Source organism: Hevea brasiliensis, chromosome 2 (assembly GCF_030052815.1).
Source record: "Hevea brasiliensis isolate MT/VB/25A 57/8 chromosome 2, ASM3005281v1, whole genome shotgun sequence".
NCBI lineage: Eukaryota > Viridiplantae > Streptophyta > Magnoliopsida > Malpighiales > Euphorbiaceae > Hevea > Hevea brasiliensis.
Window position 1 is genome coordinate 114205625 of NC_079494.1, and position 21780 is coordinate 114227404.

Sequence of the window (21780 nt, forward strand, 5' to 3'; positions counted from 1 at the left end):
GTGCTAACGGGGTGACCTATGGGTGCGGCTGTCCCGACGCTGCCTGCGCCGGCGTTCGAGTTGTTAAGTTAGGGGCTTGTTAGGTCCCATCTCCCTGCTGGTGCGACAACACTTGTTTTGGTTTTATCTGGATATGTACATCTTATGTCATATATTAACATATAAATAATTATTTTGGTTCTTATTGAGTAATTCTTAATCAATCAATAATTGTGACTAATAAATTATTGATAGTCATATATGCATGTTTATTTATAATTAATTTATTATAAATTATTTTACGTAAATATTTTTTTTTTATGTATATAGAGAGGTCTTAGATCATAATCAATTAAAGAGAATAATTAGTCATATGGTTACGTTAGCCTTACTGCCTTACCCGTGATGGAGTACAAAAGCACCTCTATATGTATATATATGGTTATATTAATGTTGCTGGACAAGAATATAATAAGGATATATGCATGGGTCAAGAAAAGCAACACTCCATCCTTATCCCTGACTATGCATCCCCCATTTTCGTCTCCTTTGAGGCTTTCCTTCTTATATATACATGAGTACATCCACATTTCTATTCCTGGCCTCTGCTTTAGCAATAAATTAAGAAAGCTTTATACTTGGCCTTCCACTCACGCTATGGCTGCCTTCAAAAAAATTAGCCTCTTTGTGTATGATGATGGTTCTAGTTCTGGGTCTTTTCTTCACAATGGTGCAAGCAAAGAACCTGTGTGCAGGATTCAGACCTTCTAAAGCATGCCCTAATCAAGTGCTTACTCCCAATGGGGAATCTACCGTACAAGGGTGAGTTAAGAAAATTACTAATAATGGGTGTGGTATGAAAAATTTACGAGATCAGGGTGAGGAAAGTCAAGAGCCCTAAGAACGCTAGTATCAGTAGCGTTTTATGCGGATGGCATCCAAATTAAAAAAAAAATAAAAAAAAAGCTGGAGCTACTATAAGTAGCGTCCAGCTTTTGTTTTAATTTTTTTAATATTTTAAATAAAATATAAATATTATTTTAGTAAATAATATTATAATAATTAATAATATATATTATAATATTTTTATTATAAAAAATTATTTTTTAATTTAAAATTAAATTAAATTTTAATTAAATAAAAAATTAAAAATATAAAATATTATTATAATAAAAAAAATTAAAAAATTTAAATGAAAACCTGGACGCTACTGTAAGTAGCGTCCAGCTTCTTATTTAATTTTTAATTATTTTATTTTTACATTTTAAATAAAAATATAAATATTATTTTAATAAATAATAGTATAATAATTAAAATCATATATTATAATTTTTTATTATAAAAAATTATTTTTCAATTTAAAATTAAATTAAAAAAATATAAAAAATTTGTAATGTAATTTAATTTTAATTTTTAATTGAAAAATAATTTTAATTTTTTATTTAATTAAAAATATTATTTTAATAAATAAAATCATAATATTTAATATTATACATTATAATATTTTTATTATTATAAAATATTATTTTTTAATTTTAAATTAAAAAATAATAATTTTATTTATTAAAATAATATTTATATTTTATTTAAAATATAAAAAAAATAAATAAAAAATTTAAGAAAAATTAGACGCGTAGCGTTCAATTTTTTTAAAATTTTTAATTATTTTATTTTATATTTTAAATAAAATATAAATATTATTTTAATAAATAAAATTATAATATTTAATAATATATATTATAATATTTTTATTCTAAATATTATTTTTTAATTTAAAATTAAATTAAAATTTAATAACATAAAAAATAAAAATAAATAAATAAAAAATTTAAGAAAAATTAGACGCGTCTAATTTTTTTTTAATTTTTAATTATTTTATTTTATATTTTAAATAAAATATAAATATTATTTTAATAAATAAAATTATAATATTTAATAATATATATTATAATATTTTTATTATAAATATTATTTTTTAATTTAAAATTAAATTAAAATTTAATAATATAAAAATAAAAATAAATAAATAAAAAGTTTAAGAAAAATTGGACGCTACTATGAGTAGCGTCTAATTTTTTTTTTAATTTTTAATTATTTTATTTTATATTTTAAATAAAATATAAATATTATTTTAATAAATAAAATTATAATATTTAATAATATATATTATAATATTTTTATTATAAATATTGTTTTTTAATTTAAAATTAAATTAAAATTTAATAACATAAAAATAAATAAATAAAAAGTTTAAGAAAAATTGGACGCTACTATGAGTAGCGTCCAATTTTTTCTTTTAATTTTTAATTATTTTATTTTATATTTTAAATAAAATATAAATATTATTTTAATAAATAAAATTATAATATTTAATAATATATATTATAATATTTTTATTATAAATATTATTTTTTAATTTAAAATTAAATTAAAATTTAATAACATAAAAAATAAAAAAAATAAATAAAAAGTTTAAGAAAAATTGGACGCTACTATAAGTAGCGTTCAATTTTTTTTTTAATTTTTAATTATTTTATTTTATATTTTAAATAAAATATAAATATTATTTTAATATATATTATTAAATATTATAATATTATTTATTAAAATAATATTTATATTTCATTTAAAATATTAAAAAAATTAAAACAAAAGCTGTACGCTACTTATAGTAGCGTCCAGCTTTTTCTTTTTATTTTTTTTTAATTTAGATGCCATTCACACAAAACGTTATTATTAATAACGTTTTGAACATTAAAACACTACTGATACTAACATTTTTGAGGCTTTTAACTTTTCTCACCCTGATCTCATAAATTTTTCATACCGCACCCATTATTAATAATTTTTATTTTTAACTCACCCTTATCCGGTAAATTCCCCCTCCCAATTGCCTTGTGTGTACGTAAAAATTGAAAAACAACTCATTAATTGTAATGTTGTATTTGGTAGCAATTAGACTAGCCCATAAGTTGGTCAGGTAATAATTGTGAAGGCAAGCTGGTGAACAAATAAAGTTTTTTTTTTTTTTTATCAAAAAAAATATATTTTATTAGAGAAGTATGGGTTACAATCCGGCTCACGAAAATAAAATTACATATATAACTTCAACCAAACCCAAAGGAAAAGGATCCCTATACTAAACGGGTTGACCCAGAATTACTTCATCTTCGAAGCCTTTTTCCTTCATCAGCAACAGTCGCCGACTTCTACCATCAGCAGTATGACAGTGGTCTACAAAGGAGAAAATGACGAGACAGCTTGGAAGACTAACATGCAAGGAATAGATCATCAACCTCAAAGGGAGAACTTTAGCATCCACTCAAACTATAAAACTTCCTTGCTCTATGCAGCAAAAGCCAAAAGGAACCTGGGGACTTGGACCAGTGCCAGCCAAAGCTGGGAAAGGGCAAGACAAATTAAAAGTGACCAACTCTCTGAGACCACCTCCTGATTGCCAGCCAACTATGCTCCAAAGAGGTTCACAGATACTGGGGAGCCGATTTCCCCAAGCAAGCATGCCACTCAACCACCAAAAGTCCCATCTAGAAGAGGGACATTGTTACTCCAAATAGGATATTAAAAGATAAACTAAGACAAACAAAAGGAAAAATCATCAAAACCTAAAAGAAAACTAAACTAATTAACGAAGGTGTTAAGGGAAGCGTCTACGGTCGGACCTCCCCCTAAGCTGCTCACTTTTTAGAAATTTGAAGAGAAAAGAGAAATGTTTTATAGAGAGAAAGGATGTTTAATAAGTCCATTCGGTAAATTTCTCGCATTAAGATTATGAATTCATATTTCAATTACAAAATGCATAAATGATCTTTGTTTTATTATAAATTATATATTACTATTTCAATAATTTAATATCACACATTAAATATAATATTATTCTATAATCACTTACGAGTATTTGGATAATGTTCTAAATTTTTAAATAATTATTTTATATGAAAATTAATTAATTTATTAAAACATTATAATTATTGCGTTATGAACTCATGACCTTTTCCATTGAGAAGTATTTATTAAATTTTAGTTAGAAATTTAATTAAATAGAATCTAAATGTGTTTAAAAGAAATTATTAAAATAATTTCAGTAAATATTATTAAAATATTCAATAATTATTGCCCTTCCAAGATTTTTTTTATAAATTTTAATTATTCAATCTAAATTTTATTTTTAGACTCAAATGAACCAGACCTTAAAAAAATTAAATGCATTAAGAAATTAATTTCCATATTTAAAAAGATGTATTTTTTTTATGAAAAATATTATTATTTTAAATTTTTTAAAAAATCATTTAAAAAAATAAAGGAAATGATTACACTCAAAATGTATATACTAATCTAATTTATAATCAATAAATTGTTTAAAATTAAGATAAATTTTATTTAAAAATAGAATATGTAATATTTAAGATCTAATTTACTTTACTATTTTTTATTGAGTAGATATAAATCGAATGAAAATTATATTTTCAAATTTCGGTAAGAATTTTTCTATTTTTAATTGATCCAATGCGTTGAACAATTCCCAGCCGGAAGGAATGGCTATAATCACCAGTGGGCGAGGGTATAACGGGAATGTAATCTCTCAGCCCCGTTAGACGAGGCAGTTGGCACAAACGACCAAGAATTGGTCGACCAAATCGTCTGTCTGTTCCCTTTCAGACCGTTGTTGATTACCAAATCCTACAGCCCTGTCATCGATTCATTGCGGATCGTCTAATTTCCTCTCTTCCTCCAAATCCTTTGCTTTCGATTCCTTTCCTATACTCATCCAATAGCCTCCTCGACAAGCTAGGGTTAGGGCGAGTCGCCAGTTAACCTCCACAGAATTTTTCCGTTTACGTAAGAAGTAATTTGATGAATCCATCGCTGCCCAAGTTCTCAATTTTGGCCTTGTTATGTCTTGCTGTTGCCATTTGTGGTCTCTGCTTGCCGATCGCGCAATCCAAGCCTGAAGATGGAGTCGTGATTCAGCAAATCACTAGCAAAGAGGGCGGCGGCGGCGGCGGGTGCGCTGGAGTCACCGCTCCAGCGTCATGTCCAATCAATTGCTTCCGCGTCGACCCCGTCTGCGGTGTCGATGGAGTGACATACTGGTGTGGGTGTGCTGATGCTTTGTGCGCTGGTACTCCGGTCGCTAAATTAGGGGCTTGTGAGCTGGACAATGGTGGCAACGGTTCTCTTCCTCGTCAGGCGCTTCTTTTGGTCCATATTCTCTGGCTCATATTACTCGGTTTTTCTTTGCTATTTGGTCTTTTCTAATTTGAAAGAAGCAAAATTTATCTTTCCTTTTATTCTTTTGCTGCTGTTGTATGAGGCCGGTTTGGCATAGTTAGACATTGTGCGAGAGATTTCTTTCATGTATGTGTAGTAGAAATTCTTGAATTAATAACAACTGCAATATGATTCTTTGCATTCTTTCCCTTGGTTTCATCACTCTGCTGGAATAATATAAATTGAAAGTCTGTTGCGGCAGATGTGTCATTTCAACCATCACACCTGTTGCAATTCAATAAGTTTTCCATGACAATAAGACTTTGGGTTGGTGCGATAAATAATGCATATGGGCAATTTATTTATTGAACAGCAGCTTTATGTTCTTATTAATCTTTATGCCTTAATCCTTAGAGTGGAGATTTTGCCCTAAGATTTATGTGCCTAGCTTTATCTTGCACTTGCAATCCCATGGTTAACTAAAACATACAAGATATAACATTCTGATTGTAACATCTCCGTGAAGAAGACAAGTGCAAAGCTTAAATGAATCAGGTAATGAGCTATTTCTTACATGTACCTTATTGAAACACAAATAATTTAGCTTCAACCCCTGATTGTTCTTTTGCCAAATTAGATTCTTAACAAATTCCATTCTTACCTAAAAAAAGAAAGAGAGTAGTTTTAGTACATTTTGATCAATAATAGGCTAGGGCTTCAAAATTAGTTGAATGCATTTTCTTGATGTTATGTTTCTACTGAATGATAATATTGAAATTCATGATATTGGAAGTACTGGCAGATCTTCCTTCAAACCCAGAACACAAGAACCATACCATCTCTAAGCAATCCACGCATCTGCATGCAATTAAACCAGATGACACATAATATGACTTTTAGTGTTAATCACTGCATACGTGGCTAGCAATTGTCATCTGGTTTTTTAATCTGTCCCATTAGTTCTTCTGGTTAACAACAGCACCAGAATTTGCTGGGAAACATTCAAGATGGCACCTTATGTAATGCATTCTGGGTTAAAAATTTAAGGTCATTTCCTATAGGAATATATTCCTGGAACAGTGTCTGGTAATTCTTCAACCAACCTAATAAGCAAAGTTACCTCAAAAGGAATCATCTTTTTTGCCCAAAATTGAGGCCTTTTGGTACCTTTGTTTCTCAGCCAGAAGCCTTGCTATGAACTTCAATCATAGTATTGTAAGTGACAACCTTGGGATTTATTGCACTGTTTTTCATCTGTTCAAAAAGCGCTGTAGCTTCATCAATCATGCCAGTGTTCCCCAGTGCATTAATCAGGGTTTGTATGTAACCTTCTTTTTTTTTTTTTTCCTTTGAATAAAGGTTGTATTGAGTCAAGGTAACCAACTTGCTTCATTATTTTATTTGTTTTATGTTGATTTGATTACTATTTTTTGGTAATATACTAATATGGTGGTTTTGTTTATTTTATTTTTCTTTTAGTTCTGGACTTCTGGTTTAGTGCATTAACTTCTGGTAAATTTACAAATCCCCAACTTCACGATTTAAACAAAGCAATGGCTGGATACAAGAATGATGTTGAGTTAGGCAATGGAGCCTTATAAACCCTACGTCCACGGTGAACTGTAGCTGTAGGCAATCATGGGAGGCAAGCTAAAGAAGAGCAAGAACAAAGCAATGACTGAATACGAGGATGACGTTGACTTAGATACCAATACCATAATAATAAGAAGAAGAAGAAGAGAAGAGAGAAATACCTCCATCAATGATAAAGAACAAGGAGGAGAGATCAGTCGCCTATGCTAAACTCAAGCACCTGAAAAAGCTTGAGAAGCGAAAGAAGCTCAAGGCTCATGATGCCTCCGAGAAGCTCTTGAGCTTGGTGAGGAGGTCCTTCCCCCCTTCCTATCACTAACATTTCCTTGTTTCTCTGTTTAACTATAGGTTAATTGAAATATAGGGTTTACATGGATGCACGAGGCAATTTGGAGAGAAAATTGGCGTTATTTTTTGTTGAACAATTAATAGAGTTACTTACTAGATGCTTATTAAGACTTGTCATTGTAGTGTGTTGGAAAAGAATAGATTTGATTTGATTTGTATGTTATTCGATTGTGCAGCCTCCTCCAAGGCAGACTCCTCGCAACACTGAAAACACCAGGGAGATGCAAGCCAGATGACGATGAGGTATTTATGTATTTGACGCCATTACTATATTTTACCTTTTATTTTTAATAGTCCTTTGAAATTTGTTTTTTCAGAATGCTAAATTGCTTGATTAAATGAAATGGAAAAGTAGCAAAGCCATTAAGCACAATTTGACCTGTAAATTTGTTGCTTGGATGCTATAATTATCTAGGATTTTCATGTGTATGTCAAACAATGGCTAGTAAGTGAAATAATTATGCAATTAAACTTTGCACCTGTTCATCCATGGCTTGGAAACATCTTTAAAGAAGCTAAAATGGTTCTAATTTGCAGCAAAAGGACTTTGAATGTACTGTCAATGAAGTAGGTTGAAAATGGTTAGCCAGTATTAGAAACAAAACTTGAAGGGCATGTTACTTCTTTTGAAGTCTATAGTTTGAAATACAGATACTACATCCAAATGCACCCTATAAAGATTACCATTACCAAATTGCTTATTCTGCTAATTGTTGGTTTAGAATGACTTGTTTAAACCTTTTTTTTTATACAATTTCAATCTACCATTTTGTCTTACTGCAAAAGTAGCAACTGTTTCTTATGGCTGATGTGTTGATTCTCTTCATTGGTTAGTCAGTATTAGAAACAAAACTTGAAGGGCATGTTATTCCTTTTGAAGTCTATAGTTTGAAATACAGATACTACATCCAAATGCACCCTATAAAGATTACCATTACCAAATTGCTTATTCTGCTAATTGTTGGTTTAGAATGACTTGTTTAAACCTTTTGTTATGCAATTTCAATCTACGATTTTGTCTTACTGCAAAAGTAGCAACTATTTCTTATTGCTGAAGTTTTGATTCTCTTCATTTGCAGCTATTTGCTGATAATGATGCTGATGAGCTTAGTTCAATTCTAAGACATGAAAGAACTCCGAAGATATTGATAACGACTTGCCGATTCGATTCTACTGTATATGCTGATTCCCCTTTAATTTGTGTTTGTTGTGCAAGCATTATGCTAAAAGTGGAATATATATTTGTATTACTTTCCTATACGGAAAATAATTTATATTTATTTTATGTTTCTTTCTGCAAAATGCTATCTAATATATTTTGCTCTTTTTCCTTTTTACTTGTCTTCAGAGGGGACCCCTTTTTATATCAGAACTGCTCTCAGTGATCCGGAATGCACTTTACAAGAAGAGAGGAACTTATAATTTAAAAGATGTGCACTTTATTAGTTATTCTCTCTTGTCTAATATAAGATGCCAAGCGTGTAGTTTAGTAGTTATTATATCATATCTTATATAACGTGCATAATAGCATCTGTGCATATTGTAAAATATGCAATCAACATGGACTTTACTGCTATTATTGATGTTCACACTGGCCACAGAGAACCAGGTTAGTTTTTCAGCTTGTAATTCAATATAAGGCCTATGCTTTCATGTATTCTCTCAGACTGTTTCCATGCTTCCAACTATTAGATTAGAAATGCATTTCCTTTTAAATTGCAATTCTCCCTTATTGGTACTGTAGCTTTTCACAAGAATTTGAATCAAGCTTGTGGCTGTCTTCTAGATGCTCTCCTGAACATTTGCTTGCCTTATGGAGCTACTGCACATTTCAAGCTCTCTATTCTTGTTTTGCGCAAGGATATTAAGGTTTATGCCCGATTTTATGCGTATTATTGATGTAATAGTTTTGATTTAGCATCATGTGGGCTACTATCTGTTATAAACCTAAAGTTATTCAATCAAATCAATAAATACATGATTTAGAGAAGTTGCTTCAAGGTTAATGTTTAATAATGCTGTATGGACAACCTGTGCTGATGCAGTGTTAAGTTAATATAATATGACTTCATGGACAATAACTCCAGTTTCAGTGGAGCCAGATAAATGGAAAGAGAGATACAGTTTGAGCAAATGTAAACCAATCTTGGCTTGTACCTCACATCAATTATGTGTTATGAACTTATGATTTACTAAGCTGGATTAATCCTTCTTTTTTCTTTTTTAAATGTTGTTACATGCTTGATTTCAATTTATTAAATTGGTGATCTCTGCTCAATTTAATAAAATTTTCCCTTTCTCTAATTTGGGGAGAAATTTGGTTGTAGGGCCCATGAGAAATTCTACCTATAGTTTTTCATTCGCCACTTTCTCATCTTTCCCAAGCAAGAAAAGAGTGGAAAATAACTATTTTCTTTCCCTCACTTTCCACCTTGATGTATATGACTTATCTTCATATGTATTGCTTGCAGAATCATAGAAATCCTGCCAATCACAAGCCTGAGCTGGTTTTGACTATCTTTATAACCGCTTGGGTCATTGTGTTGGGAGGTATGGCATTCTTTTTTGTTCACTGTTCTAGCGTTGGTATTTTATCAGTTATATGGATCTTGGGGATTCGCATTTAGTGCTAAACAACATTTTTTTTTGTGGATTTTAGTTGAGCATTGTTTTATACTTCTTAACTCCGCCTAAGTAGTTTGTGCTTAGCCGGTCCCAAGCCCGGATAAAGGAGGAGGGTTGCGGTAGGTGACAACTAGCGTAAAAATTTCATCACACCTTATGATATGGATTCAAATGATATAAACGTTGGGGCGTCCTCTACTTACGACGCGCTACATCGGAGCTCGGGTGTAGTGAGAAATATGCAAGGGTATAGGGCGTTCACCGAAAGCGACGAGCCATGCCGACGCCCGGGTATGGTGTTAAGTGAGCAAGGGTTCCCACATCATGGACGGGTGTGAGTAAAGAAGTTAGTCCATATGACAGATAGTAGAGCAAATAGTGGAACAGAACACAAGATAACATAGAAAACAATAGAAGATATCATAGAAGGAGACCAATTAGGAAGAAACAAGATAGGAGGAGGATCAGGATTGGTACTTGGAATGTTGGATCACTTACAGGAAAATCAATGGAGCTTGTGGATACCTTGGAAAGGAGAAGGGTGAATATTGCTTGCATTCAGGAGACTAAATGGTAGGAGAGAAAAGTAAGGAAGTGGGTAATTCAGGGTACAAACTTTGGTTTACCGGAAATGAGAGAAATAAGAACGGAATGGGCATGATCATAGACAGGACATTTAAAGACGCAGTAATAGCTGTGAAAAGAGTAGGAGATAGAATTATACTAGTAAAGCTAGTACTAGAAGGAGAAACAATGAATGTAGTGAGTGCTTATGCTCCACAAATAAGACTAGACAGTGAGAGTAAACAAAAGTTTTGGGAAGATATGGATGATTTAATGCAAAGTATACCGAATGAAGAGAATGTTTTCATTGGTGGAGATTTGAATGGACATGTAGGAAGTGATAGACAAGGTTGTGAGAATGTTCATGGAGATTTTGGTTTTGGCAGTCGAAATGAGGAGGGAAAAAACATCATGGATTTTGCTATGACATACGACCTAATACTAGCAAATACCTACTTTATAAAAAGAGTCACATTTAGTGACTTTCAAAAGTGGACAACATAGAAGCCAAATCGACTTCCTCTTAACTAAGAAGACAAATAGAGCTTTATGCAAGGATTGCAAGGTCATTCCGGGAGAGGCTTTAACAAGTCAACATCGGTCTTGGATGTCAAGTTTAGGAACAATTCAAGTAAGGTCAGAAGAAATAGTATAGCTCAAACAAAGTGGTGGGAGTTCAAAGGAGTAAAGCAAGTGAAGTTCAAAAATGAGCTTCTCGAGTCTGATGTATGGAAGCTGGATATGGACGCCAATGATATGTGGATACAGATAGCATCAAAGATTAAAGAAGTAGTTAGAAAAGTACTTGGAGAGTCTAAAGGACATGGACCACCCTCAAAAGAGAGATGGTGGTGGAATGAGGAAGTACAAAAGGCAGTGAAAAGAAAAAGGGAATGGTATAAGAAATTACTTAAATGTGATAATAAGCCTATATGAACAGTACAAGATAGCAAAGAAAGAGGCAAAAAAGGCAGTTAGTCAAGCAAGAGCACAGGCCTTTGAAAAGTTATATGAGAAACTCGGAACTAAAGAAGGGGAAAAATATATTTATAGATTAGCAAGGAGGAGAGAAAGGAAATGTCAAGATCTCAATCAAGTTAGGTGCATTAAGGATAAAGAAGGAAAAGTGTTGGTGAAAGATAAGGACATTAAAGAAAGATGGAGAAATTATTTTAATGATTTCTTTAATAATAGTCAAAATGGTAATAGCGTGAATATAGACTATAGAACAATAGAAAAAAATGTGAATATACTAGAAGGATTAGATCTTTAGAAGTAAATGAAGCACTTAAGAGAATGGAAGTGTGTAAAGCCTGTGGACCCAATGAAATACCAATTAGTAATAGCGTGAATATAGACTATAGAACAATAGAAAAAAATGTGAATATACTAGAAGGATTAGATCTTTAGAAGTAAAGGAAGCACTTAAGAGAATGGAAGTGTGTAAAGCCTGTGGACCCAATGAAATACCAATTGAAGTGTGGAAGTGTTTGGGAGATATGGGAGTGGCATGGTTAACTAAATTATTTAATAAGATTCTAAACTCAAAGAAAATGCCTGATGAATGGAGGAGTATTTTAGTACATATTTTTAAAAATAAGGGAGACATACAGAGTTGCTCAAACTATAGGGGAATTAAACTTATGAGCCATACTATGAAGTTGTGGGAGAGAGTTGTGGAGCATCGACTACGTCATGATACTTCTATCTCTCTCAATCAATTTGGTTTCATACCCGTTCGTTCAACTATGGAAGCGATCTTTTTCATTAGAAGCTTGATGGAGAAATATAGAGATGTGAAGAAAGATCTACACATAGTTTTTATTGATTTGGAGAAGACTTATGATAGTGTTCCAAGAGATGTCTTATGGAATGTGTTAGAACAAAAGAGGGTATCTATTAGGTACATACAAGTGTTGAAAGATATGTATGAAGGAGCAACTACTATTGTGCGCGCAGTGGGAGGGAACACAAGAGATTTTCCGATCTCAATTGGATTACACCAAGGATCAGCCATAAGCCCTTACCTTTTTACATTAGTTTTAGATGAATTGACGAAACATATACAAGAGAGTATTCCTTGGTGCATGATGTTTGCGGATGATATTGTTCTAATAGATGAGACACGAGAAGGAGTCAATAGAAAGCTAGAACTTTGGAGAAGTACTCTAGAGTCAAAGGGTTTTAAGTTAAGTAGAACGAAAACAGAATACATGCATTGCAAGTTCAGTGAAGGCCAAACTGGTGATAGGGAAGGAGTTAATTTGAATGGAGTAGTACTGTCCCAAAGTAATCACTTTAAATATCTAGGCTCAGTCCTTCAAGTAAATGGGGGATGTGAGGAGGATGTTAGTCATAGGATTAAAGTCGAATGGTTGAAATGGAGACGTGCCACGGGAGTTTTATGTGATCGCAAAATTCCCAATAAGTTGAAAGGAAAATTTTACCGTACAGCCATACGACCGGCTATGTTATATGGTAGTGAGTGTTGGGCACTGAAAGAGTCGTATGCGTCTAAGATAAGAGTTGCAGAGATGAGAATGTTAAGGTGGATGAGTGGCCATACTAGACTAGATAAAGTCCGTAATGAGAGTATTAGAGAAAAGGTAGGAGTGGTGCCAATTGAAGATAAGTTAAGAGAAGGGAGATTGAGGTGGTTTGGTCATGTGAAACGTAGACATACGGAGGCTCCAGTTAGACAAGTAGAGCACATTAGGTTAGAGGATAGAAAGAAAAAAAGGGGTAGACCTAAATTGACTTGGAAGAGAGTAGTACAATATGACCTAGAAGCATTACATATTTCTGAGGATTTAACCTAAAATCGTTTAGAGTGGATAAAGCGAACCCATATAATCGACTCCAAATTTTTGGGATAAAGGCTTAGTTGAGTTGAGTTGAGTTGAGTTGAGTATTGTTTTATACTTCTTCTTTTTTCGGTCCCTCCAGAATAATGCGGTTGCTTTTCCCACAAGAGCCTAATTTCCGTGGTTGGCGAGTTGTAACTTTTAACAATCAACGGGATTATATATTCTTCCGGCATCACCATTGTGCCTCGGCTGTAAATTAAAGCTTACTGAAATTAAATATTTACTAATAATTTCTTTGTTATGTCTTTCTGATAAATATATAACATTGCATGCTCAGGTACATCTTTGAAGCTAAAGAATACAAACAAAATGATTCAAAAGGCTAAAAAGGAAAGGATGCCAAGGGTGAGAAGATCACTCAAGAGAAGCAGTTGCTCGCCTTCAGGTTAGGGTTCTCTAATTAATTTGTTTTAGCACTAATATGGACTTGCTACTGTATCTACTAAGATCTTAAAACTTGGTTTGGCATGTGGAAAATGGCTTAATGATAATTTTCTCTCTTTCATTTGTTTAATATTATCAATTGGCTTCACTTCATACCTTTGGTATTGTGGCTTTGGATCCTTGACAAAACTTAAAAACTTCTCTTGAATTTTTATCAAAGCCTTAGTTGCAACAACCTCATTTGAATATCTCATCCATGTTATTGGTATCAATTTTACAACTCAACTCAACTAAGCCTTTATCCCAAAAATTTGGGGTCGGCTATATGGATTCGCTTTTTCCACTCTGAACGATTTTGGGTTAAATCCTCAGAAATGTGTAATGCTTCTAAGTCATGCTGTACTACTCTCCTCCAAGTCAATTTAGGTCTACCCCTTTTTTTCTTTCTATCCTCTAGCCTAATGTGCTCTACTTGTCTAACTGGAGCCTCCGTATGTCTACGCTTCACATGACCAAACCACCTCAATCTCCCTTCTCTCAACTTATCTTCAATTGGCACCACTCCTACCTTTTCTCTAATACTTTCATTACGGACTTTATCTAGTCTAGTATGGCCACTCATCCACCTTAACATTCTCATCTCTGCAACTCTTATCTTAGATGCGTAGGACTCTTTCAGTGCCCAACACTCACTACCATATAGCATAGCCGTATGGTCAGACGGTAAAATTTTCCTTTTAATTTATTGGGAATCTTACGATCACATAAAACTCCGTGGCACGCTCCACTTCAACCATCCGCTTTAATCCTATGACTAACATCCTCCTCACATCCCCATCTACTTGAAGGAGCCTAGATATTTAAAGTGATTACTTTGGGACAGTGCCACTCCATTCAAACTAACTCCTTCCCTATCACCAGTTTGGCCTTCACTGAACTTGCAATGCATGTATTCTGTCTTCGTTCTACTTAACTTAAAGCCCTTTGACTCTAGAGTACTTCTCCAAAGTTCTAGCTTCCTATTGACTCCTTCTCGTGTCTCATCTATCGTAACAATATCATCCGCAAACATCATGCACCAAGGAATACTCTCTTGTATATGTTTTTCATCTAAAACTAATGTAAAAGGTAAGGGCTTATGGTCGATCCTTGGTGTAATCCAATTGAGATCGGAAAATCTCTTGTGTCCCCTCCACAATAGTAGTTGCTCCTTCATACATATCTTTCAATACTTGTATATACCTAATAGATACCCTCTTTTGTTCTAACGCATTCCATAAGACCTCTCTTGGAACACTATCATAAGCCTTCTCCAAATCAATAAAAACCATGTGTAGATCTTTCTTCCCATCTCTATATTTTCCATCAAGCTTCTAATGAGAAAGATCGCTTCCATAGTTGAACGACTGTGCATGAAACCAAATTGATTGAAAGAGATAGAAGTATCATGACGTAGTCGATGCTCCACAACTCTCTCCACAACTTCATAGTATGGCTCATGAGTTTAATTCCTATAGTTTGAGCAACTCAGATGTCTCCTTATTTTTAAAAATAGGTACAAAAATACTCTTCCTCCATTCATCAGGCATTTTCTTTGAGTTTAGAATCTTATTAAATAATTTAGTTAACCATGCCACTCCCATATCTCCCAAATACTTCCACACTTCAATTGGTATTTCATCGGGTCCACAGGCTTTACCTACTTTCATTCTCTTAAGTGCTTCATTTATTTCTAAAGATCTAATCCTTCTAGTATAATTTACATTCTTTTCTATTGTTCTATAATCTATATTCACGCTATTTCCATTTTGACTATTATTAAAGAGATCATTAAAATAATTTCTCCATCTTTCTTTAATGTCCTCATCTTTCACCAACACTTTTCCTTCTTTATCCTTAATGCACCTAACTTGATTGAGATCTTGACATTTCCTTTCTCTACTCCTTACTAATCTATAAATATCTTTCTCCCCTTCTTTAGTTCCAAGTTTCTCATATAACTTTTCAAAGGCCTGTGCTCTTGCTTGGCTAACTGCCTTTTTTGCCTCTTTCTTTGCTATCTTGTACTGTTCATATGCCTCATTATTATCACATTTAGGTAATTTCTTATACCATTTCCTTTTTCTCTTCACTGCCTTTTGTACTTCCTCATTCCACCACCATCTCTCTTTTGAGGGTGGTCCATGTCCTTTAGACTCCCCAAATACTTTTCTAGCTACTTCTCTAATCTTTGATGCCATCTGTATCCACATATCATTGGCCTCCATATCTAGGTTCCATACTTCGGACTCAAGAAGCTCATTTTTGAACTTCACTTGCTTTACTCCTTTGAACTCCCACCACTTTGTTCGAGCTACACTATTTCTTCTGACCTTACTTGAATTGTTCCTAAACTTGACATCCAAGACCACCAACCTATGTTGACTTGTTAAAGCTTCTCCTGGAATGACCTTGCAATCCTTGCATAGAGCTCTATTTGTCTTCCTGGTTAAGAGGAAGTCGATTTGGCTTCTATGTTGCCCACTTTTGAAAGTCACTAAATGTGACTCTCTTTTTATAAAGTAGGTATTTGCTAGTATTAGGTCGTATGCCATAGCAAAATCCATGATGCTTTTTCCCTCTTCATTTCGACTGCCAAAACCAAAACCTCCATGCACATTCTCATAACCTTGCCTATCACTTCCTACATGTCCATTCAAATCTCCACCAATGAAAACATTCTCTTCATTCGGTATGCTTTGCATTAAATCATCCATATCTTCCCAAAACCTTTGTTTACTCTCACTGTCTAGTCCTATTTGTGGGGCATAAGCACTAACTATATTTATTGTTTCTCCGTCTAGTACTAGCTTTACTAGTATAATTCTATCTCCTACTCTTTTCACAGCTACTACTGCGTCTTTCAATGTCCTGTCTATGATTATACCCACTCCGTTATTGTTTCTCTCCTTTCCGGTAAACCACAATTTGTACCCTGAATTACCCACTTCCTTACTTTTCTCTCCTACCCATTTAGTCTCCTGAATGCAAGCAATATTCACCCTTCTCCTTTCCAAGGTATCCACAAGCTCCATTAATTTTCCTGTAAGTGATCCAATATTCCAAGTACCAACCCTGATCCTCCTCCTATCCTGCTCCTTCCTAATTGGTCTCCTTCTATGATATCTTCTATTATTTTCTATGTCTATCTTGTGTTCTGTTCCACTATTTGTTCTATTATCTGTCTTATGGACTAACTTCTTTACCCACACCCGTCCATGATGTGGGAACCCTTGCTCACTTAACACCACACCCGGGCGCCGGCATGGTGCGTCGCTTTCGGTGAACGCCCTACACCCTTGCATATTTATCACTACACCCGGGCTCCGATGTAGCGCGTCGTTAGTAGAGGACGCCCCAACGTTTATATCATTTGAATCCATATCATAGGGTGTGACGAAATTTTTACGCTGGTTGTCACCTACCGCAACCCTCCTCCTTTATCCGGGCTTGGGACCGGCTAAGCGCAAACTACTTAGGCGGAGTTTGGTATCAATTTTACGATGTTATTATTTTCTCAACTGTCATTAAGCAAGTAATTTTCTTCTTAAACGTGTAGGAATGTGGTCGTCGATTTACACTGAGGTTGACAAGTCTACAGAATGGAACCTTTGATACAAAAAATGGCGAATATAATAGGTTCACAAGGTATTTTACTTCGCAAATGAAATTCATTTTCAATATTGGTTTGTTGAATTTTTAGAAGTTAAATTTGCCCATTTGAATGTTTAGCCGGAAAGGGACACCAGCCAATGGAGGTTTTTCCTCTGAGTTGCATCAAAGATCATTCAAGTTTATTTTGTTTGGTGTAGAGGTACAAGCTATTTTGGTTAATAGGGTTGGTGGCTTAACCCATGATGTTGATATCCTGACTTCAATTTAGGAGCTGCACTTCAATTTATCAGTTTTGATCAACTGTTCATTCAGTGAGACACAGAAGTTACAATTTTTTGTTTTTCATAATTATTGTATTGTTTCCATAGTAGATATTGCCTGTTGCTGGCAGTTATTCAAAAAAATACACGCAAAAGTCGGTTGTCATACCTGATCAAATTATTGTCGGTGTGATGTATTGAATAAAGATAAAGAACCAATTATATTTATACTATACAGTTTTCGCTTTTACACTAAAATAAAAAAGAATGGGCTATACAATAGGAGTAGCTCTCTTCTTTCAATAACCACTACCAGAATTTCTTGATGGAAATTCCAAGTTTTTTTCCTTGGGTTGTCCATCCCCTTGGGATGACTAATTTATACATTTGTTGATTTCTCTGCACGCACCAGAGAAGAATTCTTTTTAAAAAAGGGTTCGGTGTGGAACTTAAAACTTTCAGGTTACAACTAATTTGTAAGTGTACAAGTAAGCGGATCTTAATTGCTAAAAGATCAACTCTTTTAACAGGCCTTTGACCCTCTAAGGATGGGATCTGAATCAGATTGACCCGTTATCCCTTCCTACTTCTCATTGGTATTCTATTCATGTAATTTTGCAGGTATCGCGTAGTATGAGAGGAGAGCTTCTTTGTTAGATGAAGACAAACCAATGCGAGTATGCTTCCGAAAGCAGTAATTCGCATCATAGGTTGCTCTGGTGGAGCCTTTCTTGTTAGATAGATACAGTCCAAGGTAATGGAGATCCAACCTAAGCTTTCCAACAAGGACTTGATTGCCATGATGGTGCTGCTATTCTGTCCACTCATTCTGCGTATAATCCTCAAGCACAGAGCCCCCACAACTAAAAATGTAGTCACAGACCACCCTCTGTAGGTGACCAGCTTCCCTCCTACCAACAAAACCTCCCTTCGACACACGCAGGATTGGCACTCACCAGAAAATGTAGAAGAAACCAGAGCATCGAAACCTGTGTAGTAAGGCAATATAATGGAATCTAGGTGTAGGCTTCCATGCAGAATTCCAGAAATGGTTGATGCCTCATAGAGTGCATACCTGACATCTTTATCAACGCCAATATCAAAAGCAAGAGAAGATACATAAAGCAGTTGAAGAATTGCAGGACCAATGCAGGAGAGAGGAAATATAGAATTGATCCTGTAGCCTTTGGTTAGTGTTAAGAGGATTATTGGGAGAGAAATTGGACCTGAGGGTAGCAGGAATCTCCGGTAACGACTGAAATGAGCTTCCCCTCTTCTTGATATATCCATTACCATAATGACTAGCGTTGCCAGGTACGAAGCAGTTGCAAATAGAAAAACTATGACATCCACATAAGGGGGATAATTCCCAGGATAAGTGCTGTCGCAGAAGTAATGATAAGGGCAGTTGATTGGATCAAATGTTTCTTCCACTTGCCATCTAACACATTTGAAGAAGGTTATGCGTATATCTTCAAAAGCCCATTCTGGTTGGAATGCCGGATTCCATGGCTGCAAGAGTTTGCTGCTCATTGTTCATGGGTTGCCCGCTTACCGTCAGTACACAAGCCTCCTTTCACATATAAGATATTGCCTTCTGATTTTTTAAGCAATGGGCCTTCTTTCTGTTGAAACGTTGTAGGTATTGGTGAGATGGATAATGAAATGCCATCTAATTTCCAATATTTTTTTCCCATCTCAATTTTGGTCTCAATATTTCTTATTCTGAAAGAGAGAACCATCCATTCGAATTAGGATGTGGCTTGTTAAATAATCTTTGATTTAACTTGTTTCAGTGAGGAAAGTTCTAAGCTTTTAAACCTCTTTCGTAGTGATTATTTTTATTTCGGATTCATTTGCTCCATTAAGTAGAGGCATTGTCTGCATTGGATTATAGATCAGTCAACAACTTGAAGGTTGTTTGATTTGCTTTCATGTTGAAATCAGGAACCAATAGATATGGGTTGGTAGATTCAGTGAGGAAATGTAGGTTGAAGTAGGCTTGATCCCAAAGCAATGATGCCTGGTTGGTGGTTGCTATTGATTTCATCAGTGTTACTGTGAATTTAGATTAAGCTTGAAATCTCATTCTAATGACTAGCTCTACATTTTATTGTAATCAAATGCTGACCATTTCTGATAAAGAAAATGCTGACCCATTAGGTGTATGATAACTCTCACCGACAATTGGAACTCTTTCAAACCCAAGACTAACGATTGATTGCATTTTTCTTGCTCTAAATGCAATAAATTTTAAGGCTAATAGCTAATTTGTAACATATTAATTATACAAAATTAATAAATTTCATAAAGTTTTAACACTTAATTATGTTTAAAATCTAGAAAGTTTATTTGAAATTCTATAATACCAAAAGTCCATTTTCATCCCTAAATTTAAATTTAATAGTCATTAATTCTTAAAAAGTGATGACAAAGTTGATACTAACTAATTTGGATTAAAACTTAGTATTTGCTGTATTATTTTTAAAAAAATATTACAATAAAACAACCCATTTAATTTTGAATTTCAATTATAAATAAATTTTATTTTAATGATGTGAACTAATAGAATTAAGAAATTTATAAAAATAAATTGATAATAAATAAGATATTATATTATATTTTAAATGGTTAAAAATATTTTTAAAACTTAAAATATTCCTAGTTATTTAAAATAAAATAAAATTGATCCTAAGTATGGTTCCCTCCTTCCTCTTTGCTCAACTATTCTCTTGACTATCCCCTTTGTCTCATAAAGATAAACTTTTTTTTTTATTTGTTTCAATTTTTTAAAATTACCAATTGCATTTAAAAAAAATTACTAAGCATTAATTATATATAGATTTTTAATTTTACTATTTATCTCTACTACACACTATAATAAATATTTATATAATTATTTAAGTAAAATAAAAGATAATTTAGTCAATTATTAGCATTTTTTTATAAAAATGAGGTTAGTCAAATATTTTTTTAATCATCATATAAAAATCAAATATAACAAATAAAAATAGATAAAGGTAAACTAATTTTTTAATATGAGATATTTAATTTTTGATAAAATAATATAAATAATAGTATATTAAAAAAATAAATAAAATTTATTATTTTAATTATATTATTTACATTTTCTTAATTTATATGAAAATAGAAGGAAGCACAGCTTAGTTGATTCACTTTATTTAATTAGAAAGGTTGTTCAATACAAAATTATAGATAATTATTATATAAATCAAGAGTACTAAAAAATAATACTCTTTTAAAACTAAAAAATAAATATTTTCTTGATTTTAGAAATATAAAACCTTCTATTTATGCATCGAGTGCTCTTAATAATCTCTCAATCATTAGATGCTAACTAAGTAGGGGTGTGTAAACGGTTGGTTCGATTTCGAACCGAACTGAACCAATAAAACTCAAAATAAAAAATAAAAAATAAAAAATTTTAAAAATCGAACGAAACTGATCAATAAGAGAAAATCAAATCTAATCGAACCGATAAATATCGATTCGATTTAATTTTAAACCGATCAAATCGAAATTTATAAAATTTCATATTTTTAACATTAAATTTAAATAATAAAATAAAAAAATAGAAATCAAAACTCAAAAATCTTAAGATTCGGTTTGGTTTTCTTTGATTTTAATTCGGTTTGATTCGATTTTCTTTGATTTCTTATATATATTAGTAATTTCAGTTCGATTTGATTCTTTTTTGATTTTTTATGAAAATAACCGAATCAAACTGATTAATCAAAATTATCAAAATTATAAACCAAATTGATTGAATTTTAAAAATAAATCGATTAAATCGAATTAAATCAATTCGATTTAATTTTTTAATTTAAACCGAAAACTGCTCTCCCCTGTGCTAAGCGGTGCAAAATGGATACATCTACACGAAGAGAAGAGCACATTCTAAAAATTTGCATGCCACTAGAGTCGTGGCAAACAGTTGTGCTTAACTAGGCAAAAAAACACGATTTCGCAATTTCCCAGATGCAAATTCGATCAAATTGAGTCCTAAATTCGCTGGATGACAATCTAAAAGAATGAGTAAAAAATGATATCAAAATCCAGTGACGAAATCAGGGTGGTTAATCCCGAGAAAAGGCAGTAGTTAAAAAAAAAAGAAAAGAAATTGAATGAAAAGTATATTATGGAGGTGTCATGTTCTTACTGTTTTGATTCTTTTTAAACAAAATCAAACAATGTGGTTGATTCTATCAGTGAAACTTATGAAAAATTAATTAATCAATCCAGAAATTAGGAAAAAA

General features: G+C 32.8%; 2 protein-coding genes and 1 pseudogene across 2 annotated transcripts; 2 read left to right on the forward strand and 1 right to left on the reverse strand.

The window, feature by feature from the left end:
• The first annotated feature begins 4465 nt into the window (after window positions 1-4465).
• LOC110661686 (uncharacterized) lies at window positions 4466-5409 on the forward strand. The gene has a single exon (XM_021820388.2). It carries the CDS (start codon window positions 4852-4854, stop codon window positions 5254-5256), a length of 405 nt encoding a protein of 134 aa, XP_021676080.2. The 5' UTR covers window positions 4466-4851; the 3' UTR covers window positions 5257-5409.
• LOC110661645 (uncharacterized) lies at window positions 5053-17731 on the forward strand (annotated as a pseudogene).
• Window positions 17699-19318, reverse strand: LOC110661685 (uncharacterized). The gene has a single exon (XM_021820387.2). It carries the CDS (start codon window positions 19034-19036, stop codon window positions 18077-18079), a length of 960 nt encoding a protein of 319 aa, XP_021676079.2. The 5' UTR covers window positions 19037-19318; the 3' UTR covers window positions 17699-18076.
• Window positions 19319-21780: the final 2462 nt, after the last annotated feature.